This window comes from Chiloscyllium plagiosum, chromosome 16, assembly GCF_004010195.1.
Source record: "Chiloscyllium plagiosum isolate BGI_BamShark_2017 chromosome 16, ASM401019v2, whole genome shotgun sequence".
Lineage (NCBI taxonomy): Eukaryota > Metazoa > Chordata > Chondrichthyes > Orectolobiformes > Hemiscylliidae > Chiloscyllium > Chiloscyllium plagiosum.
In genome coordinates, this window is record NC_057725.1 from 52,076,237 (window position 1) to 52,100,467 (window position 24,231).

Genomic DNA, 24,231 nt, shown 5'->3' on the forward strand with positions numbered 1-24,231 from the left:
ATATCAAAGTTGAAACTTTATTGCTGGAACAGCACAGCAGGTCAGGCAGCATCCAGGGAACAGGAGATTCGACGTTTCGGGCACAGGCCCTTCTTCAGGAATGAGCAGAGAGTGTTCAGCAGGAGAAGATAAAAGGTAGGGAGGAGGGACTTGGAGGAGGGGAGTTGGAAGTGGAGGAGATGCGGTGGAGGGCACCGTCGACCACGTCGCCTTCCTGACCTGCAGTCTTCTTGTTGACCTCTCCGCCTCCATCCTACTCCGACCTATCACCCTCACCTTGACCTCTTTCCACCTATCACATTTCCAACGCCCCTCCTCCAAGTCCCTCCTCCCTACCTTTTATCTTCTCCTGCTGAACACTCTCTGCTCATTCCTGAAGAAGGGCCTGTGCCCGAAACGTCGAATCTCCTGTTCCCTGGATGCTGCCTGACCTGCTGTGCTGTTCCAGCAATAAAGTTTAAACCCTCCCTAGGACCTTACCATTAAGTGTATAAGTCCTGCTAAGATTTGCTTCCCCAAAATACAGCACCTCACATTTATCTGAATTAAACTCCATCTGCCACTTCTCAGCAAATTTGCTAACTCTACCTCTTATGCTCACATCCAAATCATTTATATAAATGATGAAAGTAGTGGACCCAACACCGATTCTTGTGGCACTCCACTGGTCACAGGCCTCCAGTCTGAAAAACAATCCTCTACCTTCTACCTTTGAGCCGGTTCTGTAACCAAATGGCTAGTTCTCCCTGTATTCCATGAGATCTAACCAGTCTGCCATGGGGGCATCGAACCCAGGCCCCCGACACTGTGAGGCAGAAGTGCTAGCCACTGAGCCAACGTGCACCCTTTTCATTTGTTCAATAATGAACCACAATCAATATCTAAAACTTTTAACTTGTAGAAAAATCACAAATCACTTCATGGGATTCAAAATAGTTAGATACCATGTCCCGTTGGGTAAGAATTACAATGATGCTGTTAGGACCTCCCATTAAGAATCAGAAACCAAAACAACTAGATTTACCAACTGTACCCCAATTGAAGATATTGTAAACAAAATTTCACTCATTTAACTGTTACTTTAAAACTAATCAGAATCAACGTAAACATGAATTAACAGAAAAAAATTACTCAGTTTGAACTATTCATAACACGTGGAATAGCAAATACAACAAAGATTACCTCATGAGATTACAAGTTTTGAATTCACTTCCCACATAAATGTGGCATTACATGTAACCTCACGGTCTCTGCAACCCATTTTCTGGCATGTAGGATCTCTCACGCGTCTGCATGCAATGGATTTGGTCCTTGAGTCACTTGTTCTCAGTGGCTCCACTCCTCTCAAGTTCTCAAGTTCCAGTTGTCATCCAAATGTCACACTTTTGCAGAACTTCTTTAGCTAGGCCCACAACAGTCTTGATGGCACACATTCTCTAGAGACTGCTCTAATGAACACTCTGGTAAAATGATTCAGTCAGCTCTGCCATATTGAAGCATAACAGTGGAATTGTCCAATCTTTGCTCTAACCCTAAGTTCAGTTTTCTATCCCTTTTAACTCTATTACATCCTATAACTGTGTCCTCTCCATTTTTCTTCAGCTGCTGCCTCTTTGTGTTCACATGGTGTTCATTTCTTATTTCCTTTCTGTTGGTACAAGGATCGCCAGGTCACATGAACCAATATTTCTTATTATTCAGGAAATTACAACTGATCTCTTTATAATTATTGCAAATTTTAAAAAATCTTTAACAAACATGTTTGAAAACAATTAGAATGATTTCACATGTATTTTAAAGAAATTACAAGAGTTTCTTAATGTACTGTATCTGGTTCAAACTTTCTCCTAATGTGTAAAGGTCAAATCAAGAATCTGGGTTCTGAGAAAATATGCAGGGAAGAGAAGTTTACTATGCTTTAGTAATTGGAAAACCAGCAGAAACAACCTATAGCTTTTTAACTTTATGATAAGCATATAATCTTGAAAATCTTTATCACTTCTTAATCCCCTCTGTTTTTAGTCATGACTCACTTGGTAGCATGCTGGAAATCAAGCCCTACGGCGCAAGGGGTCATCCTACAATTAATACTTTTATTGAGTTAAGTCCCCAATTTATCTATCAGATAGACAAAACATAACATGGACCAGGTTTCTGTACATAACAAGAACTACTATTTATTATAAATAAACATTCTAATCACAAGTAAACCACTATGAATGATTGACATACACGGTACCAGTTAGAAGTCGAACCCCCTTATTAAACTTCCCCTACACACAAATACAGACACACATAGACAGACAAAAAATACTGGCATACTGGCATACTGGGTGGAGGGGAAAAAAAACTGGTAAAACAGTTCAATGGTTACTGACCGCAAGGTTTGCTGGGATGATCCTTTTGCTTGCCCAGTTTTGCTGACCTTCAATCTCTGTTTTGGTTCTTTCATGTTCTCAAAAGAGGCACATGCGACTGGTTCACAAATGATAAAATCACTATCTTATTCGTTGAAAGAAACAGCTTACAGCAACTGGTAAGAGAAAAATAAAAACTGGCTTTCTTCAGGCTTCATTTGTACTTTCTATTTCAGGAACACACCTCCTCTTTGTAGAAGCATAACCCCTGATTGGGGATGAAAACTCAGGAGGCAGGCAGGATTTAGGCAAGTGGAAGATTTTTCTTCAAGGAGGAACCAGTTAATGCAGGGAGAGGGCCAAAGGATCTTCCCCGAGTCTGGCCTCAACATGAGAAAGTAATTTTTCCCTTAATCTTTGGCTCAGATCGGAAGCTAGATTGATGCCACTTCTAATTTTACAGTAAAAAAACCATATTTTTATACATTTTGAGTTACAATGATCACACACAACGTGGTCATTATATCCTTCCCTCTTGCTCCATATATCCGATCCTATGAGACACCTAATCAATGACGTGCATTCCTATGGACAGCCCCAGCTTCCCATGATCTTATGATGTTTAACAGACACTATAATCTCTAGACCTTGGGATCTTCCTATGCATCCTATTCATTCAAATTCCAAAGTTACTAACTATACTCCCTCAGGTCTGTTTCAGGCTGACTTATCTCTAAGGATTTGAATTCTGTTATTCATTGTATTCTATGTGCTGCCTTTATCAAATTTCAGTTATTCCTCATATATTTCCCACTGTCCCAACTACCTATACACAAACACAAAAGCCAGTTAGTTTCAACTTAGTGATATGTATCTATCTTTATGTTGAAAACTGCCCCTATGATTATTTGAAGAATCCTTAACTGGAAACTGTTGCTTAATATTGTGGATAATGAATTCAAAAAACAACTATTTACTACAAAATAACTTTAACTCCCTATGCAGCTACAGTGACAAAGGCTAATCTGACTAGTTCCTTATCAAACCTATCTGGGATAGTTGCTACTCAAAATCTTCTTTACTGGCTTTGGAGTAGCTCTGTTCAAAGGTACCATTGTTCCAATTAAAGGCTAGAAGAGACTGTTTGTCTTGTTTATCTCTTTTCAGCCATTATGTGTTAAAACAAGCTGTTTAATTCTACTTTTCCCTGGTCAGCTATTTTGTGTAAGTGTGCATTGGTCATTTTGCTTTTAGCAGGTATTGGCCACCCCTGCACCTTCAAGAGATCTGACAACCTCTGCCAGTATTGTCCAAAATATCAATTTTCCTGCTCCTCGGATGCTGCCTGACCTGCTGTGCTTTTCCAGCACCACTCTAATCTTGACTCTGATCTCCAGCATCTGCAGTCCTCACTTTCACCTAGTTGATTTTAACCTTACTGCGAATCCTCTTGCAAGGATGTCTACCTTGAAGAGGTTCTCCTCCGCTTTCTACAAGGATTTCAGTGAGTGTCTCTCTCACTGCAACCTCCACATCATCTCCTCTGCCCTGAAGCTCTTCAACCATGTCCTGAAATAGACTCGCTACCACAGCCTCATCTGCTTCCAACCTATCACCTTCATCCCCACCTCCATCCAATTATTGTACTCTTAGCTATCTTCTCCCCAGCCCCATCCCTTCCCATTTATCTCTCCACCCTGGAGGCTCCCTGACTCATTCCTGATGAAGGGCTTTTGTCCAAAATGTCTATCTTCCTGCTTCTTGGATGCTGCCTGACCTGCTATGCTTTTCCAGCACCACTCTAATCTTGACTCTGATCTCCAGTATCTGCAGCCTTCACTTTCGCCTAGTTGATTCACAACTACCAGTTGTTCAATTACCCAGGTGTCAACTGTATAGATGTTGACAGGTTATTTGCCTTTATCATCCAAGCTGTTCACAATGCTCCTAAACAATTGGCTACTCATTGACAGCCAAATCTCACTTTGTACATACCTCCTGATGCCAGCCCACCTCCAACTAGCCTCCTGAGTTCAATAAAGCAGCAGTATAAACACACTTAAATTGAGGTTTCCAAGGAAACAACAAAAGATTCAGTAAAGAAATATGACTTTACAGTTTATCAGATCTTAAACAAGTAAGATAAAAAGGTAAGGTCAATAAGGCTTTGGTTGTTTTGGTTCTCACTGAAGCAATTGTTTTGTAATAAGGCTGATAAATCGCCATCTCATGGAAAGACATCTTCCCTTAAAATTCTCTTGTTGCTGCACTGTCTTTGTTCAACTGATCTTTAAGCCATATAATGGTCCACAGATTTCTTGAAAGGTCTTACTGAAAAAGGGAGTGAAGGAGTTGTGAGGCAAGGCAGTTGCCTATGCTGTCCTGTTCCAATCTCATCTCAGACTATTTGGCCATTAACCTTTATAACCTTTAATTTTTAATATCTCATCCATTACTTCCTGAATAATCCATCCTTCATCCTGATCAGATAGAAAGGAGCTTTTCTCACCTTCTGGAATACCAATGCCTCTGTCTCTGCAAACTTTGCAGACTCAATTTTAATCGTCAGGGTGGATGGTAGTGAAGTGAAAAAACTCTTGGCTGAGCCTGCCCATTGCAGGAGAAAGTGCTTGCAAGAATATGATCATTACTACCAGTGGGTGGATGTTGGCAGGAGTTGGGCCAGATAACTTGGGAAAAGGTTTGGAGGCAACCATAAGGGCTACTAGGAGCCAAGGCAGATTGTTTAAAAGTCTTGTCACAGAGCATTGGAACTTTGTCCCAGTTAGAATGAAAATGCAAAGACCCTCCAGCCCTGACCTCTCACACCTCATCAACATGCACATTCCCTATACCTAATCAACACTTCCTCATGCCTCCTTGCCACCTTAATGGCACTTTAATGCCTCCATGCCAGGTCATGGCTTTTCCATGCCAATTCACCCACAACAAACTGTATAAAAGCAATGAACATAATAGTGACAGTAGAATATATTTTTATAATTCTAAAACACAGTGATTCATTGAAAATTTTCCACTAAATTTAAAAAGAACTCCTTTCTACTATGGGCAATAAATGTCAATCATCATGATGCTGTTGTAGTTCTGTTCACTGAGCTGGGAATTTGTGTTGCAGACGTTTTGTCCCCTGTCTAGGTGACATCCTCTGTGCTTGGGAGCCTCCTGTGAAGGCTTCACAGGAGGCTCCTAAGCACTGAGGATGTCACCTAGACAGGGGATGAAACGTCTGCAACACAAATTCCCAGCTTGGCGAACAGAACCACAACAACGAGCACCCGAGCTACAAATCTTCTCACAAACTTTGATCAAGATGCTTTAAAGCATCAACAGTTTGTACTGCAGGTCTGAAACTTATTAATCCAGTGGAAATAAACATTGTAAAATTGATGGCAGAGATGAAGAGTCAATCACAGGACTGAGTATTTCGTGACTCTCTACAAAACCTTGACTGAGAGCCTGGACACCCAATGCACTACAATTTCAACAACTGAAACTTTAAAGGGTCTGGATGATCAATGTTTACATTGCTATGTAGACTTTTCTTTAGCATTGTGTAATGTTTTCAATAAATTACTGTATTTTTACTATAGCTCTTGTTATATCCTTTCAATGTCAACTGGGTGAATGTGCATAGAATGATATAGCCTGGCATAGAAAACACAAGGTGATATGGTATTTGCCTGGAGGCATATCATGACGTTGGGATGGGGTATGAGATGGACTTTTTATTCTTATCTTTTAAAAAGATCCTTCATAGAGACTATAGTTCACTATACCTCTGAGCTGCAACTTTTAAAGAAGCATTGTCAATAATGTCAGTGTGCCTTCAAGAGATATGCATGATATCATCACAGTATCACTGCATGTGACTGGAAGTTGCAGAGGTCTCATGCACCATATTACCTCATGTTCACTGGAAGCATAACATGTTACAAGGACCATGCTGCTCTGAGTGGTTTAGTTGCTTGATATTCACCAACTGATCTGCCTGTGAATATAATCTTATTAAATACCTAACTTTAAGAAATATCTGTTACATTCTTCAATAACATGACATCCATGCCACATCAGGTAAAGTATTCTGCAAGAAGCAAAATCACATCAAACTCCATGAAATTGTGGAATAATAGACAGTCACTATGTTTGCAATGGGCTCGGCCAGGTTATGAGGTGCCAGGTATGGGCTCACAACTTGAACTAGCCTGCTCATTTAAAATGCCCTGGTGAAAATCAGAAAGCCTGGGAATAAGGCTGGAATCCTGGAATGGGTCATGGAGTCATAGAAATGTACAACTTGGAAATAGACTATTCGGTCCAACTTGTCCATGCTGATCAGATATCCTAATCCTAACCTATTCTAGTCCCATTTTTCAGCACTTGGCCCATATCCCTCCAAACCCTTCCTATACATATACTCATCCAGATTCCTTTTAGATGCTGTAATTGTACCAGCCTCCACCACTTCCTATGGCAGCTCATTCCATACATGCACCGCCCTCTGCGTGAAAAAGATGCCCTTTCGGTCCCTTTTAAATTTTTCCCTTTTCACTCTAAACCCATGCTCTTTAGTTCAGAATTCCCCCACCACAGGGAAAAGGTCTTGTCTATTTACCCTGTCCATGCCCCTCATGATTTTATAAACCTGTGTCCTTCCTGCCATTTGTAAAGGGCTCTCAAATCATTGTAATTCAGTGAAAATGCAGATCTGTGACACCATCTAATGGAAGCAAATTCACAGATACTTGAAGTCAGTGTCCTTTGTTTAGAGGGTGTCCTTTTAAAAAAGTTTTATATATGAGCACAGGCTGAAATTACAAATTAAAATTCCATATAATATATGTTTGTAGGCATAAGCATGAATTCAAAGAAGTTGCAATGTTTCATTAATGTTTATCTGCAACTGAGCATTTTATTGCCAAATCTTCCTTATTCTCACAAATATCAATGTTAAAAATTCAACAATGACCAACTTCAGTTAGTCTGATCAGCCCCAAATCTTCTGGTCTGCATTGAGAGTACAGATACCAAGTAAGGTGTGGTAGGTGCCAGATGGGTGATGAATACAGGTACAGGTGGTGTGGAAATAGGGTGCTATGCAGGGATGAGATTCTGTGGGGGACAGGGAGGTTGAATGGCATCTAAATGGATAAGGGATTAGGATAGGTTGCATGGTTCAGTTCAGTAAGTAAGGTTGATGGCTATTGGGGTGGGTCCAGTGGAGTTTAGAAGGGTAGTCTGTTGGTCAGGGATCCAGTCCATTTGGGGGTTTGGGTTTGGGATGTGCAGATCTGGGGGAGTATGGAAGAGAGAATTCAGGGATTTTTGTCAGTGTTGGGGAATCAGGTCAATGTTAGGAATGACACTAGAGTCTGCAGGGAGGTTGGGTACCTTTATGGGAGTCACTGATGAGGACTTCAAAGAGGACTGCCCGTTGGTTACAGAGGCAGACAGTGCCATGTCAGAGAGTACCACTGTTAACTGTGCTGTTAAACTACATGGAATTTCTGTAGTCAGGACTCCAGAAGTTCTATTTGAATAGCTGTTTAGTGAGGGCTCAAGGACATCCTAAGGACCATGGAGTTCAGAAGCCATGTCCAACTAATAGTTAGTATAGCTGGGTTTGAAAAGCTCACAATTAGTGTTTATTGGATGTAACTGAGCAAAATTGGAGCACATCAAAATCCAGTAGTAGTATGAATGAATGCTGTACTGCAGTTTTAGAGTCATGAGGAAAGTCAACATAGGAAAGGAAGTTAATCAACTAGAACATGGTTTGTTGCCTGTGCTAGTGAGGTGAGGAATAGGGGGAAAGAGAGGAGTTGAACACATGGCTACAGAAATGGTGCAGGAGGGAGGGTTTTGGTTTCCTGGATAATTGGGGCTCTTTCTGGAGTAGATGGGACCTCAACAAACAGGACGGTCTTCGCCTGAACCAGCGGGGTACCAATATCCTGGGGGGGGGGGGGGAAATTTTGCTAATGCTATGGGTTGGGTTTAAACTAATTCAGCAGGGGGATGGGAACCTAAATTGTAGTTCAAGTATAGAGGAGATTGAGAGTAGTGAGGTCAGAAATAAGGTTTAAGATTTTAAGGTCGCAAGAAGACACCAGCAAGCAAGAAGTTGGTTTGAAGTGTGAGCATCCGGAATAAGGTGGGTGAACTTGCAGCATGGGTTGGTACCTGGGATTTCAATGTTGTGACCATTTCGGAGACATGGGTAGAGCAGTGACAAGAATGGTTACTGCAGGTTGTGGGTTTTAGATGTTTCAGTAAGAACAGAGAAAATGGTAAAAGGAGGGGTGTGTGGCATTGTTAGTCAAAGACAGTGTTACAGTTGCAGAAAGGACATTTGAGGACTCATCTACTAAGGTAGTATGGGCTGAGGTTAGAAACAGGAAAGGAGAGGTCACCCTGTTGGGAGTTCTGTATAGGCCTCTGAATAGTTCCAGAGATGTAGAGGATAGGACACAAAGATGATCCTCGATAGGAGCAAGAGTGACAGGGTAGTTGTTATAGAGGACTTTAACTTTCCAAATATTGACTGGGAATACTATAGTTCAAGTACTTTGGATGGGTTAGTTATTGTCCAATGTGTGCAAGTGATTTTCCTGACACAGTGTGTGGACAGGCCAACAAGGGACGAGGCCACATTAGATTTGGTACCGGGTAATGAACCTGGCCAGGTGTTAGCTTTGGAGGTAGGTGAGCACTTTGGTGATAGCGACCACAATTCGGTTATGTTTACTTTAGTGATGAAAAGGGATAGGACCGCAGGGCAAGAGTATTGGTGGGTGAAAGACAATTATGATATAATTAGTCAGATTTAGGATGCATAGGATGGGGTAGGAAATCGCCAGGGATGAGCATAATTGAAATGTGGAGCTTATTCAAGGACCAGCTACTGCGGATCCTTGATAAGTATGTACCAGTCAGATGGGGACGAAGTTGTCAACTTCCTTACTAAGGAAGTTGAATCTCTTGACAAGAGGAAGAAGAAGGCTTATGTTAGGATGAAATGTTAAGGCTCAGTTAGGGCACTTGAAAGTTACAAGTTAGCCAGATAAGATCTAAAGAGAGAGCTAAGAGGAGCCAGGAGGGGACCTGAGAAGTTGTTGGCAGATAGGATCAAGAAAAACCCTAAGGCTTTCTATAGGTATATCAGGAATAAAAAGAATGATTAGAGTAAGATTAGGGCCAATCAAGGATAGTAGTGGGAAGTTGTATGTGAAGTTAGAGGAGATAGGGGAAGCGCTAATACTTTTCGTTCATATTCACACTTGAAAAAGACAATGTTGTCGAGGAGAATACTGAGATACAGGCTACTAGACAAGATGGGATTGAGGTTCACAAGGAGGAGGTGTTAGCAATTCTGCAAAGTGTAAAAATAGATAAGTCCCCTGGGCCAGATGGGTTTTATTCTAGGATTCTCTGGGAAGCCAGGGACGAGATTGCCGAGCCTTTGGCTTTGATCTTTATGTCGTCATTGTCTACAGGAATAGTGCCAGATGACTGGAGGCTTGCAAATGTTGTTCCTTTGTTCAAGAAGGGGAGTAGAGACAACCCAGTGAGCTTTACTTCAGTTGTGGGCAAGGTGTTGGAAAGGGTTATAAGAGATAGGATTTATAATCATCTAGAAAGGAATAAGTTGATTAGGGATAGTCAACACCGTTTTGTGAAGAGTAGGTCGTGTCTCACAAACCTTACTGAGTTGAGATGGTGACCAAACAAGTGGATGAGGGTAAAGTGGTTGATGTGGTGTATGTGGATTTCAGTAAGGCATTTGATAAGGTTCCTCGCGGTAGGCTATTGCACAAAATACAAAGAAATGGAATTGATGGTGATTTAATGGTTTGGATCAGAAATTGACTGAAAGAAGAGGGTGGTGGTTGATGGAAAATATTCATCTGGAGCTCGCTTACTAGTGATGTACCACAAGGATCTGTTTGGGTCCACTGCTGGATGAGGACATAGAAGGATGGGTTTGTAAATTTGCAGATGGCACTAAGGTCGGTAGTGTTGTGGATAGCGACAAAGGATGCTGTAAGTTACAGAGGAACATACATAAACTGCAGAGCTGGGTTGAGAAGTGCCAAATGGAGTTCAATGCGGACAAGTGTGAGGTGATTCATTTTGGAAGGAGCAACAAGAATAAAGAGTACTGGGCTAATGGTAAGATTTTTGGTAGTGTAGATGACCAGAGAGATCTCGGTGTCCATGTACAGAGATCCTTGAAAGTTGCCACCCAGGTTGATAGCGTTGTTAAGAAGACATATGGTGTGTTAGCTCTTAGTGGTAGAGGGATTGAGTTTCAGAAACATGAGTTCATGCTGCAGCTGTACAAAACTCTGGTGCGGCCGCACTTGGAGTATTGCATACAGTTCTGGTCACTGCATTATAGGAAGGATTGGAAGGGGTTCAGAGGAGATTGACTAGGATGTTGCCTGGTATGGAGGGAATGTCTTTTGAGGAAACGCTGAGGGTCTTGAGGCTGTTTTCGTTAGAGATAAGAAGGTTGAGAGGTGACTTGAGATATTTAAGCTAATCAGAGGGTTAGATAGGGTGGACAGTGAGTACCTTTTTCCTCGGATGGCAATGGCTGGCACAAGGGACATAGCTTTAAATTGAGGGATGATAGATATAGCACAGATATCAGAGGTAGTTTCTTTACTTAGAGTAATAGGGGCGTGGAACACACTACCTGCAACAGTAGTAGACTCACCAACTTTAAAGGCATTCAAATGGTCTTGGATAGGCACATGGACGAAAATGGAATAATATAAGTTAGATGGGCTTCAGATTGGTTTCACAGGTCAGCACAACATCCGCGAGCCGAAGGGCCTGTACTGCACTGTAATGTTCTAACGGGAGCAGTTGTTGAGGCAGTCCAAGATGAAGCAGCTCATGAAGGGGTTTCAAGTTGGAAGTGTAGAATTGTAATTCCTTGTGAAGTTTGATGAGATTTAATGACCCACAATGGCATTAATGTCTAGAGGAAGTTACTTAGAAATCTGTGGGTTCTTTCATGATCACATTTACTATTTGATATGCACTACAGATGTTTAATCACAGTCTATTATCATATTTACCATGGGAGAGTCCAAAAGTAGAGGGCGTAGGTTTAAGGTGAGAGACAAAAGACTTAAAAGGGACCTAAAGGGGAACTTTTTAAAGCAGAGAGTGGTGCATGTATGGAATGAGCTGCCAAAGGAAGTGGGTGGAGGCTGGTACAATTACAACATGGATGGGTATATGAATAGGAAGGGGGATATCGGCCAAAAGGCTCTAGATTAATTTAAGATATCTGGTCGGCACGAATGAGTTGGACAGATGAGTCTGTTTTCATGCTGTACATCTCTATGACTCCATGTAGTATATTTGGTATTTCTATCTGAACATTGAAAGTGTCATTTGTTCAAAATCATGGAATCTAAAGGGTTTATTCTCAACTCTGGTTCTTCCTTTATGTGCTTCACTCCTCTCTGCTTTGCTGTTAGCACCCATATCTTCAGCTAGTCCTCTAGAACTCCTTATGGTTATGATTCAATGTGCTCCTTCTTGATTCTTTTGTAGTACTTGTTTTTAATTGTGGAATGTTTTTATTCAATTCTCAGACTCTCTTCCATTAGATTAATTCATAGTATTATAGAATCGCTACAGTGTGGAAGCAAGCCCTTCGGCCCAACAAGTCCACACCGACCCTCCGAAGAATAATCCACTCAGAACTATTTCCCTACCCTATTAACCTACATTTACCCCTGACTAATGCACCTAACCTATATATCCCTGAACACTATGGGCAATTTAGCATGGCCAATTCACCTAACCTGCACATATTTGTTCGTTGATTCAGGTCAAAAAACAATGAAATCACAAGCTCAAAAGTCAAAAAAGATCCTGCAGGGAGTTATATTAACTTGTTATAACCATAAGATAGAGGAACAGAATTAGGCCATTCAGCCCAGCAAGTCTGCTCTGCCACTTGATTATGGCTGATATGTTTCTCAATCCTTGCCTTCTCCTTGTAACCCTTTATCCCCTTACTAATCAAGTACCTACAATCTCTGTCTTAAAGACACTCAATGACTTAGCCTCTACATCCTTCTGCTGCAATGAGTTCCATAGATTCACCACCCTCTGACTGAACAAATTCCTTTTCATCTCAGTTATAAGAGTCATCCCTTCACTTGACTGTGCCTTTGGGTCATGGTCTATTCAACAAGTAGAAACATCTTTTACACATTCACTGGCTCCAGTCCTCTCAGTATTCGTGAAGTTTCAGTGAGATCCCCCATTATCCTCCTAAATTCCACGGAGTACAGACCCAGAGTCCTCAACCACTCTTCATATGACTAGCCCTTCATTCCCAGGATAATGCTCATGAACCTCCTCTGGATCCCCTCCAGAGTCTTTGACATGGAGCCAAAAACTGCTCACAATATTCCAAATGCAGTCTGACCAAAGTCTTATACAACTCAACAGCACATCCCTCTCATATTGTAATCCTTTCAAAATGAATGCTAACATTGCATTTGCCTTTCTAACTGCTAAATGAACGGTTATCTTTCAAGAGCATTCTAAAATAGGACTAAGTCCCTAAGTGCTTCAAATTTCCGAAGCCTTTCCCTTTGAGAAAATAGTCCATGCTTCTATTCTTCCCAACAAAATGCATGACCTCACACTTTCCCACATTGTATTCCATCTGCCACTTCTTTGCCCACTCTCCTAGTCGGTCCATGCTTCTATTCTTCCCAACAAAATGCATGACCTCACACTTTCTCACATTGTATTCCATCTGCCACTTCTTTGCCCACTCTCCTAGTCGGTCCAAGTCCTCTGCAGCTTTCCCACTTCAAACACTATCTGTACTTTCACCTATCTTTGTCATCTGCATCAGTTCTTTTGTCCAGATCATAGTGTGGTTCAAGCACTGACCCTTGGAACTCCACTAGTCACTGGCTGTCATCCTGAAAAGAACCCCTTTATCCCCATTCATCCCCCACACAGTGCAGCTGCTGTGGCTCAGAAGGTAGCGTATCATAGATAATACAAATGTGTGTGCAATCAAAAATTACAACACTGCCTTGCACTATGCAGTAACATATAGAAAATGCTGAAATCTATAATAAAAACACAAAATGACAAATTGAGATCAATATTTTTAACGAAGTTGAGAGTGGCAGATGCTACATGATCTGTACTTTTGAACAGAGCAGACAGTAAAGGGATAAATGAAATCTGGGGACTGACAACTCTCAGCACACAGGTATTCTTGCTGTTGTTTCAGTGAGAATCAGTGGTTTGCAGGGTTATTAGTTACAGAGAGGATATCAAGTTGCTTCAACCAACAGTTACGTACAAACTAAAGAATTACTACAAATTACAGTTTGGATATTGGGACGTTGCACCCAGTAATGATCGTGAGTTAGTTTTTTTAAATGTTGGTGATAAGGGAAATTTACATTTTAACAATACTCTTAGTTACTGATGCACTTTATTAGTTTCTATTAGTTATTGGTGGAAGTAAAGCTCCTTGCACCTTATGAATTGTTCACTCATTTACGGCTTTCCTTCTTCCCCGCTTTTGGCTTTCATCTGCTCACCAATGCTCTGCTAACTCATCAAACATATTATAAACCAGCTGATCTCAAGCACAGATACTCATTCAAAAATACACAGTCACATTTGTAGATATTACCGTCAGATCTTGTGATCAAGAATCCAACAATGTTTCCAACAAGGTTAAAAGCCCGATTTTCCAGTCACAGCCAAACATTACCCATTGAAACGATTTCAATATTTTTAACTTCCAGCCTTGGTTTTGATATTTTTGATTGGAATTGTGACTCTTATCTAGAGGTGGATAGGTGCAGTCTGTGCATATATAATATACAAAGTTTTCATCTGTTACCCCATTCTCAACTACAATATGTTACCGAATAGGAGCTCATGTAATCTTTATTCAACTCTTATAGCCCAAGAGTTTCAAAATTACATTGCTTATTTACAAAATGGGCACAGCATTTAAAAGATAACAAAGTCTTTATTAATGGTATACATATTACCTCACTACACACCAGAATATAACTTTTTTTTCCTTGATGTAGTTACAGTTTGACACCAAGGACACACAATATCTGTTCCCCAGTCATCCCTCAATTTAATGTAATTAACAGTAAAGTGTTAAACACATGCATTTAGTCAAAGTAGCTGCAGCTGCAGATGTTAAATTCAACTAAAACTTATTGCTAAATTACTGATTTAAAAACGTCAGCAGCCTTGGGATCAAACTAACTACATTAGTTATCTTCACTATCTTTACCACATTTCATTCGAATATTCTTTCGATTTCTCTTTCTTCCACTATGAAATACCACTGACTCATGCACATTCTGCCCTGTAGACTCTTGTTTTCCATCTTTCACTGGATCCTCTGCATCTTTTTCATGCCACCATGCTTTCATATCTTCCACTTCATTCATTTCACCATAATCAAGGTGTGCCAAATCCACTTGCCCAGGTCCCTCTGGATTCAGTCCCATTTTCTTTGCCTGCTTCCTGACCACAATAGGAGCTTCTTGTTCTGTCATTTCTACACCATCTGTCTTGCCGCTGGTTGGTTTCAATGGTTTGGAGAATAGGATTTTACCAGAAACATTATCAGACTCCTGTTTAAAACAGGAAGTGAAGCTTTCATCCAGGTCCACTTTGGACTTTTTGTTTCTCTGTTTATTTAAGCTGTCCATGAACTCAAATGCCACCATTGTATTCTTCTTATTGCTAGTTTCAGGAATTTCCTCCAGATTATACTTGGTCCAGCGTTCAGGATGCAAAAGGTAGTCTGGGACAAACTGTGCTTTCTTACTCTGTTTTCCTCTGGGGGGCTCCCCAATAACATGCCTCTTTGCAGAAGAAGTGGTCTGAATTCCTGGAGGAGATCCTGCTGTCGGTTTTCTGAGAGAAGGAGCTGGATTTGGTGGATGCTTAGATTCACTGTCAACAAGGTTGGTGTCCCTGGGATGAGATGCATCAAATGTTACTACATTCTCTAAGCCACTAAATATATTCTGACTACGAAAGGAGAAGCTGGAACTAGTTCCTCGCAGCTGAAACAATTGTGATGGTGGTCTGTTTCCAACAACAGATAAAGAATGATTAGACAGGTAGTCACACTGTGGTTCAATTCCTTCAGTAAGTGAGCCATCTGCGGACCAGGAATCTGCATCAGATTCTCTAAGAGGTGACAAAGAATTGAACGATTGCAGATTGGTCTCAGAGTCAGTGTCACTGTCACTGAGTGATTCTGTATCACTGGATATCCTGGTTTCATGATCTGAACCTTTTAAAAGCCAGACATCTGTGGAAATCATGTTGTTTTCTCTGTCCGACATTTTATTGCAATAAAGGAGCGTTTTCCTCAGATGGCACTGCAGCAAACAGTTGCTTCCAGATGTCCAAGGAACTCTCAGCCTGGTCAAAAAACACACAACAGGAGTACACAGTAAAAGAATAAGTAGCTAAAGGAACTTGAAGAACACAAGCTTTTATAAAGCAGTGCATCATATCTCTTGAAAATATTCTACTAAGAGCAATATTTCAATATAAAATCAATATGAATCATCAAACCTTAAACAAAGACAGTACAATGAAGTCAGATCTAGTTTATTGTTAAATGTTGGGAACTTACTATTTTGCTATGTAATAAAATCTTGTGTACTGGAAGCATAAGATCATTATCAAAATCAAACTGGTAATTGGTTGATACGGTTACTTAACCAGAAATATGTAATTTATTTTATTTTATCTGAGCACCTTCACAGAAAAATGAGAACTCCATTTAAAACTGGTGAACTGCTTACCACCAATTAAGGAGTTTAACTGAACCTGGGTGATTCTGTGCAGTTAGCTAAATAACAATGATTAAGTAGGGGTTAACATTCAGAGTAATCAAAGGCACCTGGGTCAGTTCAGCATCATTTTATTCATAGTATTTTTAAAATACCACAGTAAACCACTAGCCTCCAAAGCTATCTTGACCACATTAAGAATTTTACTTCATTCCCCCAGTTTGTCCATTAGTATTAACTCTGTATAATGGTGCAAGTGTGCATACCCACACTTCTGAAAAACCTTCCTTTTCTTGAAGTGAACAGTGAGCGAGTGAGGGGGAGAACGAGAGCAAGGGAGGGGACGACAGCAAGGGCGTGAGAGCGCGCAAGAAAGAGAATGAAAGCGAGCGTGGGAGAGAACAAGAGCAAGTGAGGGAGAGCGAGCCAGAGCACGGGAGCGAGATCGAGAGGACAAGAGCGAGAGGGAGCAAGCGAGAGAGCATTAGATCAAGCGAGAGCGAGAGAACAAGAGCGAGCAAGGGAGAGAACAAGAGTGGGCGAGAGGGTGGGAACGACAGGAGCGAGATCGAGAGGACAAGAGCGAGAGGGAGCAAGCGAGAGAGCATTAGATCAAGCGAGAGCGAGAGAACAAGAGCGAGCAAGGGAGAGAACAAGAGTGGGCGAGAGGGTGGGAACGACAGCGGGCGAGGGTGGGAACGAGAGCGGGCACTAGAACAAGTGAGAGCGAGAGGATGAGAGCGAGCGGACGAGAGCAAGTGAGGGGCCGAGAGCCAGGGAGAGGACAAGAGCGAGCGAGCAAGCACGAGAGCGAGCGAGAGAGAGAATGACAATGAGCAGATGAGAGCAAGTGAGCAAGAGGGAGAGAATGAAAGAGGACAAGGGAAAGAATAAGAGCGAGCGAGGGAGAGAACGAGAGCGAGCGAGAGGACGAGAGGAGAGCGAGCATTCGAGAGGGAGAGAACTGAGCGAGCATGAGAGCGTGCGAGAGAGCGAGAGCACAAGAGCGAGCAAGGGAGAGAGAACGAGAGCAAACGACAGCGAGCAAGCGGACGAGAGCGATCAAGCGAGAGGACGAGAACAAGTGAGCGAGAGGATGAGAGTGAGCGAGAGCAAGTGAGGGAGAGGACGAGAACAAGAGTGAGTGAGGGAAAGGATGAGTGCAAGCAAGAGAACAAGAGCGAGTGAGGGCGAGCACATGAGCGAGCGAGGGAGAGAAAACGAGAGCGAGTGAGGGAGAGAAAACGAGAGCCAGCGAGGGAGAGAACGTGAGAAAGCGAGAGAGAGCACTAGAGCGAGCGACGATGAGAGCGAGCGAGAGAATGACAATGAGAGGACAAGAGCAAGTTAGCCAGAGGATGAGCGAGTGAGGGAGAGAACCAGAGCGAGCGAGGGAGAGAACCAGAGCAAGCGAGAGAATGAGAGCAAATCAGAGCGCGAGAGCAAATGAGGGCGAGAACGAGCGAGGGCAAGCATGAGACTGAGCTAGAGAGAGAAAATGAGAGTCAGCTAGGGAGAGGACGAGAGCGAGCAAGAGGACGAGAGTGAATGAGGGAGAGAACGAGAGTGAGGGAGAAAGCGAGAGGATGAGAGCAATCGAGCGAGGGTGAGAGCGAGCAAGAGGGTGAGAGCGAGGTAACGAGAACGCGAGCGTGCCTGAGAGAGAATGAGCAAGAGTGAATGAGCGAACGAGCGAGAAAAGGGAGTGTGAGATCATGAGAAACAGAATGAGAGAGAGAGCGAGCGAACACGAGTGAGAGAGCGAGCGAACACGAGTGAGAGAGCGAGCGAACACGAGTGAGAGAGCGAGCGAACACGAGTGAGAGAGCGAGCGAACACGAGTGAGAGAGCGAGCGAACACGAGTGAGAGAGCGAGCGAACACGAGTGAGAGAGCGAGCGAACACGAGTGAGAGAGCGAGCGAACACGAGTGAGAGAGCGAGCGAACACGAGTGAGAGAGCGAGCGAACACGAGTGAGAGAGCGAGCGAACACGAGTGAGAGAGCGAGCGAACACGAGTGAGAGAGCGAGCGAACACGAGTGAGAGAGCGAGAGAACACGAGAGAGAGAGCGAGAGAACACGAGTGAGAGAGCGAGAGAACACGAGTGAGAGAGCGAGAGAACACGAGTGAGAGAGCGAGAGAACACGAGTGAGAGAGCGAGAGAACACGAGTGAGAGAGCGAGAGAACACGAGTGAGAGAGCGAGAGAACACGAGTGAGAGAGCGAGAGAACACGAGTGAGAGAGCGAGAGAACACGAGTGAGAGAGCGAGAGAACACGAGTGAGAGAGCGAGAGAACACGAGTGAGAGAGCGAGAGAACACGAGTGAGAGAGCGAGAGAACACGAGTGAGAGAGCGAGAGAACACGAGTGAGAGAGCGAGAGAACACGAGTGAGAGAGCGAGAGAACACGAGTGAGAGAGCGAGAGAACACGAGTGAGAGAGCGAGAGAACACGAGTGAGAGAGCGAGAGAACACGAGTGAGAGAGCGAGAGAACACGAGTGAGAGAGCGAGAGAACACGAGTGAGAGAGCGAGAGAACACGAGTGAGAGAGCGAGAGAACACGAGTGAGAGAGCGAGAGAACACGAGTGAGAGAGCGAGAGAACACGAGTGAGAGAGCGAGAGAACACGAGTGAGAGAGCGAGAGAACACGAGTGAGAGAGCGAGAGAACACGAGTGAGAGAGCGAGAGAACACGAGTGAGAGAGCGAGAGAACACGAGTGAGAGAGCGAGAGAACACGAGTGAGAGAGCGAGAGAACACGAGTGAGAGAGCGAGAGAACACGAGTGAGAGAGCGAGAGAACACGAGTGAGAGAGCGAGAGAACACGAGTGAGAGAGCGAGAGAACACGAGTGAGAGAGCGAGAGAACACGAGTGAGAGAGCGAGAGAACACGAGTGAGAGAGCGAGAGAACACGAGTGAGAGAGCGAGAGAACACGAGTGAGAGAGCGAGAGAACACGAGTGAGAGAGCGAGAGAACACGAGTGAGAGAGCGAGAGAACACGAGTGAGAGAGCGAGAGAACACGAGTGAGAGAGCGAGAGAACACGAGTGAGAGAGCGAGAGAACACGAGTGAGAGAGCGAGAGAACACGAGTGAGAGAGCGAGAGAACACGAGTGAGAGAGCGAGAGAACACGAGTGAGAGAGCGAGAGAACACGAGTGAGAGAGCGAGAGAACACGAGTGAGAGAGCGAGAGAACACGAGTGAGAGAGCGAGAGAACACGAGTGAGAGAGCGAGAGAACACGAGTGAGAGAGCGAGAGAACACGAGTGAGAGAGCGAGAGAACACGAGTGAGAGAGCGAGAGAACACGAGTGAGAGAGCGAGAGAACACGAGTGAGAGAGCGAGAGAACACGAGTGAGAGAGCGAGAGAACACGAGTGAGAGAGCGAGAGAACACGAGTGAGAGAGCGAGAGAACACGAGTGAGAGAGCGAGAGAACACGAGTGAGAGAGCGAGAGAACACGAGTGAGAGAGCGAGAGAACACGAGTGAGAGAGCGAGAGAACACGAGTGAGAGAGCGAGAGAACACGAGTGAGAGAGCGAGAGAACACGAGTGAGAGAGCGAGAGAACACGAGTGAGAGAGCGAGAGAACACGAGTGAGAGAGCGAGAGAACACGAGTGAGAGAGCGAGAGAACACGAGTGAGAGAGCGAGAGAACACGAGTGAGAGAGCGAGAGAACACGAGTGAGAGAGCGAGAGAACACGAGTGAGAGAGCGAGAGAACACGAGTGAGAGAGCGAGAGAACACGAGTGAGAGAGCGAGAGAACACGAGTGAGAGAGCGAGAGAGAGAGGAAGACACAGAGAGAGAGGGAGAGAGAGAGAGGGAGAGAGAGAGAGAGGGAGAGAGAGAGAGAGAACAAGACAGAGAGAACGAGAGAGAGAGAAAGAAAATGAGAGAACAAGAAAAAAACAAGAGAACGAGAGAAAATGAGAGAACGAGAACACACACAAGAGGATGAGAGAAGGAACCAAAAGACAGAAAGTACTTGACTTCACTCTCACCAATCTGGTTGTTGCAGACGCATCTGTCTGTGATAGTACTGGAAGGAGTGACCACGGTACAGCCCTCATGGAGTCAAAGTCCCATTTAGGTAGCTTCCATCTGCCATGCTAAATGGCCACGGACAGATCTAAAGACTCAGGACTGGACAATTACAAGGAACTGTGGGCCATCAGCCACAGCAGATTATACTTCAACGCAACCTACAACCTCATGGTCCAATATATCTTCCATTATCCAGGGCATCAACCCTGGTTCAACGGACCGTGCAGGACCACATCCAGTTATGAATAGAGGTGAACAATTTAACAGCTCATTGGAAGAGGAAGTTTCACAATATCCTTATTCTCAATGACAACATTCCAGCATTAACAGTTCCAGAACTTGGTACATCCATATCCAAGTTGTTCCACTACAGCTACAATGGCTGTATCTATCAGATAATGTAGAAAATTGCCCAAACACACAAGATGCAAAAAAGGACAAATCCAAATCTGTCAATTACTGATCCATCTATTTGCTCATGTTCATCAGTAAAGCGATATAAGGGGTTTCAATAGTGCTGTCAAGCAGTTTCACAAAAACCTGTTCAATGAAAATTCATTTAAGTTTTTCCAGGACCACTCAGCTCCTGATTCATTACAGCTTTGATTCAAACATGGACAAAAGAGCTGAACTACAGAGGAGAGATCCCTTGATGCCAAATCCACAGTTGACCAAGTGTGGCATCAAGGAGTCCTCGTAAAATAAAGAATCAATGGAAATTCGGAGGGGCTGTCTATTGGTTAGAGTCATATGAGCCTAAAGGAAGATATTTATGTGGTTGTTGGAGGCCCGTCATCTGAGCTCCACAATATCTTTGTAGGAGTTACTCAGGGTAGTGTTTTAGGCCCAGCCATCTCAGCTTAATGACCTTCCCTCCATAATAAAGTCAAAAGTGGAGAAGTTCACTCATGGTGGCACTATATTCAGCAGATTTGCAACTCCTCAGGTACTGAAGCTATGTCCAAATACAGAAAGACCTGAACAAATCCAGGCTTGAGATGCCAAGTGGCAAGTAACATTCATGACACACATGTACCCCGGCATTGCCATCCGCAACAAGAGAATCTAACCATCACTCCTTGACATTCAATGGTATTACCATCACTGATTCCCTCACCAACAACTTCCTGGAGGCTTACCATGGACCAGAGACTGCAATGGACTAGCCTTACAAATACTGAGACTACAAGAGCAGGTCAGATGCCAGGAATTCTGCAATGAATAATTCACCTCCTGACTCTCCAAAGCCTGTCCATCATCCACAAGGCACATGTCAGGGATATGATGGAATGATCCCCTCTTGCCTGCAACAATACTTAAGACGCTTGACACTATCTAGGTAAAAGCAGCTTGCTTGCTTCAATTGCACCTTGTTAAACATTCATTCCCTTCACTACTGACGCACAGTAAGGCATTTCAGACAGCACTTTCCAAACCTACTACCATCTCGAAGGATTGGTAGATCATGGTACTTAAAACTGGTACAATATCATATCTGTTACATTTACTAAAAACAGTATTCCATTAATTGACGAGTGGAAATGATTTATACTCCCAGAATATATCCTCCACATTACTAGAATTAAAGTATTTTTGACAATCTGATAAATCAAGGATTATGCTGTAGGAGTCTGGCAAAAAATTTGGAAAGAAAAATTAATTTTTGTTGGATCAGATGGTGTTGTATTATAGTTTTGATAAATGGATCTATGTAAAGATGTCTTATACTAACAGCACTTTCATGGAATTACATTATTCTATACCTATTGTTGAGTGAGTGAAAAGCTGTAATTCCTAAAGAGCATCAGCACCCAGGTTCGATTCCAGCCTCAGGCGACCGTCTGCATGGAGTTTGCACATTCTCCCCGTGTTTGCGTGGGTTTCCTCCGGATGCTCCGATTTCATCCCACAGTCCAAAGATGTAAAGGTCAGGTGAATTGGCCATGCTAAATTGCCCTTAGTGTTAGGTACATAAGTCAGAGGGAAATGGGTCTCGGTAGGTTACTCTTTGGAAAGTCGGTGTGGACTTGTTGGGCCAAAGGACCTGTTTCCACACTGTAGGGAATCTAATCTAACCTAATCTAAACACAGCCAGTTAATTTCAGGATAGATAAGGTGCTGCCACATAATTCCCTCTAGTATCTATAAATAGATAAAAGGGAAAACTACTGATCAAGGCTTACCTTATTCTGAGACTGAATCAATTTTCCTCCTTCCCGGTCTGTCAAAGCTACCAGAGTTCTAAGCTCACACACCCTGTCGAAAGAAAACATCAGAAGCACTAAACTTAGCACTTTAATTGTTTTTAATCAGCCGCACAATATCTCTCAAATTTTAGATTTAGGAAGAATTTGTGTTTTGAACTTCCTATTTTCTATTGCTCTTTGCAGTTTCAAACATCAAAATACCCTGCTGAACCAACATTTCTGGCACATATTAAAGAATCTAAGACACTATTCCAAGCAGAGCTGCACCAGAAACTAGGCATTTGCATCCTCCTCAATGAACACAATCAACAATCAATTATTTAGTCACTTATCTCAGTTGTTTGTTTTCCAATACATAATACTTAATTCATTGCAAAGTAGTTTGTTGCCAAGTGGTTTGGAATACAAATAAAGTAGGGCAATTTCTTAAACAAAAACAGAAAGTACTGGAAATAAAGTACTCAGCAGTTCTGACACCATCTGTGGAGCCAGATTGATGATCTTATCAGAACTGAACATGGTGCATTTTGTTGTTGTTTTACAGTCACAGATGTACAGCACGGAAACAGACCCTTCGGTCCAACTCGTCCATGCCGACCAGATATTCCAACCTAATTTCATCTACTGCCAGCACCCGGCCCATATCCCTCCAAACCCTTCCTATTCATATAAGCATCCAGATGCCTTTTAAATGTTGCAATTGTACCAGCCTCCACCACGTCCTATGGCAGCTCATTCCATACACGTACCACCCTCTGCATGAAAATGTTACCCCTTAGGTCTCTTTTATATCTTTCCCCTTTCACCCTAAACCTATGCCCTCTAGTTCTGGACTCCGCTTCCCCAGGGAAAAGACTTTGTCTATTTATTTTATCCATGCCCCTCATAATTTTGTAAACCTCTATAAGGTCACCCCTCAGCCTCTGATGCTCCATGGAAAATAGCCCCAGCCTGTTCAAACTTTCCATATAGCTCAAATCCTCCAACCCTGGCAACATCCTTGCAAATCTTTTCTGAACCCTTTCAAGTTTCACAACATCCTCCCTTTAGAAAGGAGATCAGAATTGCATATAATATTCCAAAAGTGGCCTAACCAATGTCATGTATAGCTGCAAAATGACCTCCTAACCCCTGTACTCAATACTCTGACCAATAAAGGAATGCATACCAAACACCTTCTTCACTATCCTATGCTACCTGCGACTCTACTTTCAAGGAACTATTTGGCTTTGTCCAATTTTCCCTGGAAGGATTTAATCTTTTTATGCCAGTAGTGACAAATACACATAACCTTTAGCATGTTCATCTCTGAAAAAGATCTTTTGGATTGTGATCTCATGTATAAACCATAATTTTGTGCCAAGTGCTCACGATAAATGATTAGTTTCTAGTAGAATGCCAACAGCAGAATACCAACGTATATTGGCTCAAGTTTTAATGTTATTCAAATTTATAGACACACTTTTTCATTTAGTTAAAAATCACACAACACTAGGTTATAGTCCAACAGGTTTAATTGGAAGCACACTAGCTTTCGGAGCGACGCTCCTTCATCAGGTGATTGTGGAGGGCTCGATCGTAACACAGAATTTATAGCAAAAATTTGCAGTGTGATGTAACTGAAATTATACATTGAAGAATATGTATAATTTCAGTTACATCACACTCCAAATTTTTTCTATAAATTCTGTGTTACGATCGAGCCCTCCACAATCACCTGATGAAGGAACGTCGCTCCGAAAGCTAGTGT

At 42.9% G+C, this 24,231-nt stretch overlaps 1 protein-coding gene across 1 annotated transcript in view; it reads right to left on the reverse strand.

Annotated features, from left to right (window-relative positions):
• Positions 1 to 14,398: 14,398 nt before the first annotated feature.
• Positions 14,399 to 24,231, reverse strand: part of tssc4 (tumor suppressing subtransferable candidate 4) — a 16,383-nt gene continuing 6,550 nt past the window's right edge. The window contains exons 2-3 of the mRNA XM_043706115.1: positions 22,458 to 22,530; positions 14,399 to 15,845 (exon numbers count right to left, since the gene is read on the reverse strand). Coding sequence (XP_043562050.1) covers positions 14,675 to 15,766 — 1,092 coding nt within the window. The 5' untranslated portion in view covers positions 15,767 to 15,845; positions 22,458 to 22,530 and the 3' untranslated portion in view covers positions 14,399 to 14,674. The remainder of the gene's footprint in view (positions 15,846 to 22,457; positions 22,531 to 24,231) is intronic.